Source organism: Chlorella variabilis (assembly GCF_000147415.1).
Source record: "Chlorella variabilis unplaced genomic scaffold CHLNCscaffold_18, whole genome shotgun sequence".
Classification (NCBI taxonomy): Eukaryota; Viridiplantae; Chlorophyta; class Trebouxiophyceae; order Chlorellales; family Chlorellaceae; genus Chlorella; species Chlorella variabilis.
In genome coordinates this window covers 423,430-431,567 of record NW_005435070.1, presented here as the reverse complement: position 1 = coordinate 431,567, position 8,138 = coordinate 423,430, and the positions used below count along the sequence as shown (strand labels likewise).

At 67.0% G+C, this 8,138-nt stretch overlaps 3 protein-coding genes across 3 annotated transcripts in view; 1 reads left to right on the top strand and 2 right to left on the bottom strand.

Annotated features, from left to right (window-relative positions):
• Positions 1–1,552, bottom strand: part of CHLNCDRAFT_137022 (hypothetical protein) — a gene marked incomplete at both ends in the record, with an annotated part of 4,745 nt that extends 3,193 nt beyond the window's left edge. The window contains 3 exons of the mRNA XM_005845234.1: positions 767–959; positions 1,117–1,376; positions 1,524–1,552. Of these exons, the coding sequence (XP_005845296.1) occupies positions 767–959; positions 1,117–1,376; positions 1,524–1,552 (482 nt within the window). The remainder of the gene's footprint in view (positions 1–766; positions 960–1,116; positions 1,377–1,523) is intronic.
• Positions 1,553–3,119: 1,567 nt separating this feature from the next.
• CHLNCDRAFT_53882 (hypothetical protein) lies at positions 3,120–4,565 on the top strand (the record flags this gene model as incomplete). The annotated part of the gene is made up of 6 exons (XM_005845361.1): positions 3,120–3,204; positions 3,279–3,286; positions 3,479–3,755; positions 3,896–4,025; positions 4,208–4,364; positions 4,488–4,565. 6 exons carry the CDS (start codon positions 3,120–3,122, stop codon positions 4,563–4,565), a joined length of 735 nt encoding a protein of 244 aa, XP_005845423.1.
• Positions 4,566–4,872: 307 nt separating this feature from the next.
• Positions 4,873–8,075, bottom strand: CHLNCDRAFT_137020 (hypothetical protein; the record flags this gene model as incomplete). Its single annotated transcript, XM_005845233.1, has 9 exons — positions 4,873–5,051; positions 5,152–5,284; positions 5,517–5,671; positions 5,823–5,947; positions 6,088–6,210; positions 6,387–6,448; positions 6,638–6,703; positions 6,878–6,968; positions 7,345–8,075. 9 exons carry the CDS (start codon positions 8,073–8,075, stop codon positions 4,873–4,875), a joined length of 1,665 nt encoding a protein of 554 aa, XP_005845295.1.
• Positions 8,076–8,138: the final 63 nt, after the last annotated feature.

Genomic DNA, 8,138 nt, shown 5'->3' with positions numbered 1-8,138 from the left:
CCGCCTTTCCTCGGCCAGGCCAGGCAGGGCCGGCTGGCCCGGTTTGCCGACCGGTGCCATGAGGAGCATGCTGCTGCCCTGGCACAGTGACTCCCTCGGTTCCCTTGAGTAGGGCCCAGGCATCTTTTGCCCGGCCTTGGCTCCCGACCCACCCCCTCCCCCCGCAGGTAAGAGCAGCGTCAGCGTCAGCAAGCAACGGTCAGCGGCAGCCCCACCACCCCCACCTCCGCCTCACACACTCACTGGCCCCTTGCGCGATGGCACGCCGGCATGTTGGCATGGGAACGCCAAGCCCGGCACGGTAGCGGCGGCTGACTGAGTAATGGCACAGCCGACCGCCGCGGCAGGCCACTTTGCACTCCTGCCTGCAATGCATGCACCCTTACATGTGCAGCCTTCTGGTATTTTCATGTGCCTGGGAGATGTGCGGGCATGGGGGCCCATGTGCCCCATGCCATTTGAGTGCCCGGCGGCGGCGCTGCCTGCCGCCGGGAGCCCGCACCAGCATCGGCACCCGTCGGCCTGGCAGGCCTAAGCTGCTAAGGATCCCCACGTCCCCCACCACGTTGTGGGGGTTGCGTGTCCGGCAGGACGGGGAGCGGGGCCAGGGTGGGGTGACCCTGGGACGCTCAGCTGGGGGGAGGGTGGTCGGAGCCATGGAGAGGGTGCTCCATGGTCCACCCCCTCTCTTGATGCCCCTTGATCACGTGTGCCCCCTGCCCAAGGTCTGCTCACGCGGCCTATCATAGCGGGGTGACTGTAACACAGGGTTATGAGGCCCTGCGCCCAGATCCAGGCGCTGGGGAAGCTCCTGCCCCAGTTCTTCTCAAAGTGTGCCACCGCCGCGCCGTGCACCACGGGCACGCCCGGCTGGCAGAGCGAGAAGCGCATGGGCGTGGCCAGGGAGTGCACAAACCAGTGCAGGCCGGTGAGGGCTGCAGGCACGGCTGCGGCAAAGCCTGCAGTGGAAGCAGGGGTGGGCGGGGAGCCATCAGTGTGGCTCGGCCGGATGCGCAGCCTACATGCACGCATCGCCCCTCGCAATGCTGCATCGCCCCGACCCTGCCACGCTTCCCGCTGAGTTGCTGGCTGCACCGCTGGCACTCTGCCGCGCACCCTCTGGGCCCAGGCCGCTGGCGCTCCACGGCTGCGGCGGGCCGGTGCAGCGCGCGATGAGGCAGGCGCCGTGGAAGCGCGCGTGCAGCTGGCAGTGCTCCCTCGACATGCTCAGCAGCAGGCTGCCGTCGGCGGCCTCCAGCTGGAAGTGCGGCGGCGAGGAGATGGCAGGGTCGGCTGTGACCGGGTGGCCGCCGCCGGTTGTGATGGTCAGGCGCAGGCTGGTGCGGCTGTACACCGCCGGGCGCGGGTCGGCCAGGCTGCGGGGCCGGGGAGGGCAGGGGAGGGACGGGTGGCAGGGCAGCTGTCGGGAGGCAGGCGCCGTGCCCCCGGCTGGGCAGTGACAAGCGCCAGATCGTTCCACGCATGGCTGCGCCCGGCCTCGGCCAGCTGCCCTCAGCCCGCACCTGCTGTTCTGAACCACCAGGCTGGCCATGTAGCTGGCATTCCCCGGCGGCACGTTGGGCAAGTCGCACTGGATGGCTGAGGAGACAGGCCGGTGGCAGCGGCTGGACCGCACCCAGCGCCCATGCCCCCACTGCCAGGCCCCTCTAGAGGACGTACGCCACGCAGTGTATGACTGCCCCCTATACGCTGGGCTGAGGGAGGAGTATGCTGAGCTCTTCCACAGTCCCGGCCACGCCTTGCCCTCCCTGGCCGCCTTCCTCGGCCAGGCCAGGCAGGGCCGGCTGGCCCGGTTTGCCGACCGGTGCCATGAGGAGCATGCTGCTGCCCTGGCACAGTGACTCCCTCGGTTCCCTTGAGTAGGGCCCAGGCATCTTTTGCCCGGCCTTGGCTCCCGACCCACCCCCTCCCCCCGCAGGTAAGAGCAGCGTCAGCGTCAGCAAGCAACGGTCAGCGGCAGCCCCACCACCCCCACCTCCGCCTCACACACTCACTGGCCCCTTGCGCGATGGCACGCCGGCATGTTGGCATGGGAACGCCAAGCCCGGCACGGTAGCGGCGGCTGACTGAGTAATGGCACAGCCGACCGCCGCGGCAGGCCACTTTGCACTCCTGCCTGCAATGCATGCACCCTTACATGTGCAGCCTTCTGGTATTTTCATGTGCCTGGGAGATGTGCGGGCATGGGGGCCCATGTGCCCCATGCCATTTGAGTGCCCGGCGGCGGCGCTGCCTGCCGCCGGGAGCCCGCACCAGCATCGGCACCCGTCGGCCTGGCAGGCCTAAGCTGCTAAGGATCCCCACGTCCCCCACCACGTTGTGGGGGTTGCGTGTCCGGCAGGACGGGGAGCGGGGCCAGGGTGGGGTGACCCTGGGACGCTCAGCTGGGGGGAGGGTGGTCGGAGCCATGGAGAGGGTGCTCCATGGTCCACCCCCTCTCTTGATGCCCCTTGATCACGTGTGCCCCCTGCCCAAGGTCTGCTCACGCGGCCTATCATAGCGGGGTGACTGTAACACAGGGCATGGCAGCCACGACGAGCGCCAGCGAGGCCAGGGGCGGCGGCATGTCGGGCGCTGCGGCGTCCCTGGGGTGGGCCGCCAATGGTGTCAGGCGGATGTACCAGCCCTCAAAGCTGCTGGGGGTCGAGCCTGGGGGGTGAGGGTCATACTGGCTGGCCCGAGAGGCGGGCAGGCAGCAGAAGAGGACCGCTAGGAGGGCCAGGCGCAGGCAGCCGGGCCTGGGCATGGCTGGGAGGTTCGCTCCTGGAGCTCCTGGAGCGTCGCTCAGCCCACTGGGCAGAGGGGTGCCACCCAGTGGGGCTCGTCCAAGGTCTTTCACATGCAGCTGACCCACACTTCCAACTTGGTTGAAACACAGATCCAGGTTTGCCTGCACTGGCATTGCACGATGAAGCCGAACAGCAGGAGAACCCAAAGAGGCCTGGGAGCTCGTTCCTGCAACTCCCAGCTAGCTGCCGCCGCCAAAGGCCGCCAGCGGGGATCCCATGCGACGATGCCTTCGGAAACAGCCCCCCTCCCGCTGCTATTTGTTACCTCTTGCTTCCTGTTTCATACACGCAAACTCACGGTCCCCGCAGATGGCCTGCCCCCGGCGCTGCTCCCCCACCGCGCGGCTTCTGTTGGTGCTCGCGTTTGTAGTGACTCAGGCGAAGTGTGCAGAAGGTGGGTGTGCCGTTGCAAGCCTCCGGTTTTGCCGCTCCCTCCTCACCCCGCGGCCTCTCTCCCTCTCCCTGCAGGAGCCCAGGTGAAGCTCAGGGGCGCAGCAGGCGCTGGGTTAGCATGCCGGGGCGGCCCGGAACTCGCATTGCCCGCCTGTCCCTGCCGCCACCGCCGCCCCGTCCCGCCGCGGCCTCATCAAGTGCGGCACCTGACGCTTTGCCCCTGCACCTGCCACGACCTTCCCTGCTGCCTCGCCGTGCGCCGCCCTGCTGTGCAGTGTGGGCAAGGGTACGGGCCCGACCCATCTGGCAAGTGCGTCCGCTGCCAGGACAGAAACTGCCTGTGGTGCAACCAGGCATCCTACACACGATGCAACCAGTGTGGCTTTGGGTATTATCTGATCCTCCAGACAGCAACGTGCACCGTGTGTCGGAACGGCTGTGCCAATTGTGAGGTGTGCCCCACCTGTCCCGGCGGAGTCAAGTGCCTGCGCCGCTGCGCCATCGCAAACTGTGACATCTGCCCCAACACGCCCAACAAGTGCGCCTCGTGCGGTAAGTTGCAAACGGGACAGGGGTGGCGGGTCAGCAGGAGTGCGGCGCAGAATTTAATTCGGCCTTGAGCCCAGCATGGGAAAGGCAACCCATGTGCTGCCACCAACCGTGTGCTTCCATTGCCCTGTGCCGCCCTGCAGACACGGGTTACTACTTCAAGAACGGGCCCTGCATCCCGTGCGAGCTGCTGAAATGCGCCGACTGTGAGGCGTGTGCGGGCGGGACAGGCTGCAAGGACGGCAGGAAGTGCATCAGGGCGTGCAAGGACAGGTGCGCCAGCGCGGCAGGACTCGCGGCAGCTGCTTTCATGTGTGCGTCTTCGATGGGGAGGATGATGGGGAGGTATTCCTTGGTGGTGGCGTGTGTGGTGGCATGACTAGAGAGATCATGCACCATGCTTGGGCACACAGGACCACACAGCGCTGCTGTCCCTTCTCTGACAACACGTGCAGGAACTGCGACGCCTGCGGGCCGCAAGGCCTGTGCAATCAGTGCGGCTACGGGTTCTGGCTCGACCTGGTTACTCGCAAGTGCAGCCCTTGCGGCGACGTGATGCCCGGCTGCGTCAGCTGTTTGGCATGCACGACTGGAAACCCGGCTCAGTGCCAGGTGGGTGGACGGTGGAAGGAGTGGTGGTGGGTGGGGAGTTGGTGCTGGCTGCTCATCGCTGAGCCGCTGTACAGGCTCATGCGCCACCCTCGGTGCCTCCTCCTCTCCTCTCTCGCCCTGCAGAACAACAAGTATTACTGCAGGAAGTGCAAGTCCGGCTACAGGCTAAGGAACGGCACGTGCCGCAGGAACAACATCTGACTGCATCTCTTAACAGACCTGCCCCGCCGCGTCGTGCACCTGTCAGCTGTGGCCTTACCGCAAGACTTTTTGTTTTTCTGCCTGCATCGACCTGCCCCCTTTTGTGTGACCCAGCGCCCATTCAGTCTGATATTCAATTGCAGAGGATGCCGCTTGCGCCAACACTATCCTACTAGGAGATTCCCTTTACAAATGTTTCTTTGTTTTGCCCTCTGCCATGATCAAGCCATGCAATACCCTGTGAAAGGTCAAGGTACACTTGGCAGCACGCCCCGCTGAGCAGCTGCTGCAATGGCAGCCTGCTGCTTCACTCCCGCACGTCCAGCGCCGCCAGGGAGACCGCCAGCTCCGCCAGCGCTTCCGGGCCGCTGGCTGTGGCCACGCTGCGGTCCAGCGCGGACCACCAGCACAGCGGCACCCACCAACAGCTGTGCTGCGCCCCCGCCAGCGCCCCCGCCATGCTAGCCAGGGTATCGGTGTCGCCACCTGCAGCTTGGTGGGGCAGGCGCGGCGTCGTCAGCCACCTGCTGCGCTCCCGCAACCTGCCAGCTGGCTTGCCCTGCCAGGCCGCATGCCCAGGTCTCACCCTGGTGCATCGCGCCGACAATGGCTGCCGGAGGGTGGCCCCAGTGGCGGCAGAAGGCCCACAGCACGCTGGCCGTCGCATCCACCGCCCGGATCTGCCAGTACCCGCCATTCCGCATCTTCTCGCTAACCACCTGCAGGCCATGGCGGGTTAACACACCACACCAGGGGTCCCGCTGTGGGAGTCCCCGGCCTCGTCTGTGGCGCCGCAGCAGCAGCGTCACGGTGCCCGGGCAGCGAAGCAGCACGGACGGGAGCAGCAGCAGCAGGCAGGGGAGCAGCATCGGCGGCAGGCAGGGAGCTTGCCTGGTCCAGCAGCTGCTGATCCTCCCGCCACTGTGGGTCACCTTCCAAGCCCTCCCACACCCTGCCCCGCTCGCTCCCCGTGTCCAACCCCGCCGGCAGCCTCGCCAGCGCCCGCTCAATCGCTTCCAGGCGCTGCCGCATGGCCGCCGTGGCCGCCAGCGGCAGCAGGCGTGCTATGAGCGCGAGCGGCGACTCCAGCACAGGCTCGGTGACACCTGCACGGCGGCAAACACGCAGGCAGGCAGGTGGATGGGCAGCAGTAACAGGTAGGGCAGGAACTGAGAGGGTCTGCTGCCGGCAGCAGCCGCAGCAGAAGCCGCGGACAGGCTGCAGTACCACCACCAAGCAGAAGCAGCAGCGACTCACCAGGCTTGGCCAGCAGGCCCACCGCTGCCGCCTGCACTATGGCCGCATCCGCCGCCTCTGGGTGCACGTGGGTGCACATCACGGCATCCGCCACAGCCCAGCGCAGCACATCTGCCGGCGCGTTCCTGCAGGGAGGCAGCCAGGCAGGCAGCCAGCAAGGCGCACCGCTCTGCTTGGTGGGCATGCCAGCTTCTGGTGCAGACCGGGGGTCACAGCTCAACAGGGCCTGGATTGGGTTCTCAACAAAATAAACAAAGCGCCGCACCTGTAGGCCAGGCCCACCGGGGCGATCCGCATGACCGAGCCGTTGCCCCAGGAGCCATCCGGCCGTGCCAGCCGCCCAGAGGTGCGGCAGTCGGCTGTGCCGCGCTCCAGAGCGTTAAATGCGCTGCAGCAGCAGCAGCAGCAGCAGCAGCCGTGTTTCAGCTGCGGGTGTGGCTCAAGTAACTGCAAGGCAGCCGCAAGGGAGGCGCACGGCGCCCCTGCTTTGCAGATGGCGCAGCCAGGTCATGAAAAGAGTGGCTGTGAGATGAGGCGGAGGGTTGCGCCTGGAGTCACACTCACTTCTTGGCGTCCCTGCCATAAGTGTGGCCCACCGGCACCAGCCTCCGCTGCTCCACATACGCCTGCATGCAGCCCCGCCAGCAGCAGCGTGCCGATCAAATGCGGCAGCACCGTCTGGCCCTCTGACTGGGTACTTGTGAGCACAGGCAAGTCGGCGTCCGCGGCTGGCTGTGCACTTCAGCTGCCACCTGCGCATGCGGCCAAGCGCTCTGCCTCTTCTGCATGCCGGCATGGCGCCGCTGACAGCCAACCTGTGTGCAGTCCTCGGGGTCACACCTGCCCCGCCGCACCAGGCTCTTGGCGAGCGCGATCGTCATCTGCGGCCGGGCGGCGGCGCGGCGAGCACAAGCGCATGGGCCAGATGGAAGCGATACATGGGGCAAGGTGCCCCGGTAGCTGTAGCCTGCCCGTTCGCTTCACGCAGCAGGCCCGCAGGCTGACCAGCGAGACAAGGTAGAAAGGAAGAATGAAAGGAGGGAAACGGCACTGACCTGCGTGTCGTCTGTGTAGCGCCCCGTCCTGCCGCCGTGATCGGTTGGGTTGGGCGCAAACTCCCGCAAGCCCTCCTGTCCATGCCTGTTGCTGCAAATGGGCAGCGGCAGGGGGCTACGTCAAGCAGGCAGGCAGGCGGAAGCATGCATGAGGCCAGCATGCACGTGCACAGGGGATGAGGTACGCAGGCAGGCCGGCAGGCAGGTGTCAGGCGGGCTTGCTCATGGCGTTTGCCCCACCGACTCGATTTGTGCCCACATCGCTCCACCGGCGCCCCCAGCACGTCGCCACAGAGCACCCCCACCAGGCACCCAACGCAGCGGCTAGTGTGGCCTGTGTGCTGCACAGCAATCGCAAAAGCGGCGAGTGAAGTGAAGCAGGTAGGTGCCCAAGGCGGGGAGCCGAAGAGGCAGGGAGCGAGACACGCACTCATGCAGAGCAGGGCAGGCGGAGAGAAAAGCTGGACTCGCGCACCGGTGTAAACTCCGGCACCTCGGCTGCCTGCACTCCACTACTGCCGTCTGCTGCTGTGCGACTGCCGCCGAGGCTGGCTGCGGCTGCTCCCGCCTGCCAGCCGTGCCGGGCAGCTCGCTTGGCTGGCGGCTGGCTGGCGCCGTCTGCTGCCTGGCTGCTGCGCTTGCGGGGCGCACCCAACGGCGAGGCTCCGGGCAGGGCCACCTTGAATCCAAACAGGTAGTGCTCTGCATCCTCCTGCTTAGCCAGGAAGAGACGGTCATGCGGCTGCAGTAGCAAGGTGATGCCTGCTCCCACCGGATGCACTGGCTCCCTCCCCGCCCATTGCAGGTAGGCTGCCTGGTGCACGCCGGCCTCCAGCTGCCACTGCTGCGTGGCCCCAGCCGCACCGACTGCGCCGGCGGCGCCCGCGCCTGGCCCGGGCGCCGGCACGGCGCGCAGGGTGATGTGCCAGCGGGCGACGTTTGCGCCGTGCGGCGCCTGGTCGCCAGCGAAGCCGCACTGTGGGCGCAGCCCCAGCACCGCCTCTGCTGGCGCTGCTCCTCCCGCTGCTCCTTCTGCCGGCTTGGCTTCTTGGGGCAGAACATGCTCTCTGCCAACAGGTATTGGCTTGGGCGAGTCACCAAACAGCGGGCACAGCAGGAAGGCGGGCTGTGCCGCCACCGCCGCCGCCGCCGCGCTCTCCTTCCTAGGCAGCGGCATGCCGGCTGGCCGTTCCGACATTCTCCTGGGGGATTCGTGCAGTCTTTGTGCGTTTTTGCAGCTGTTGCCGGTGTGGCAAACACG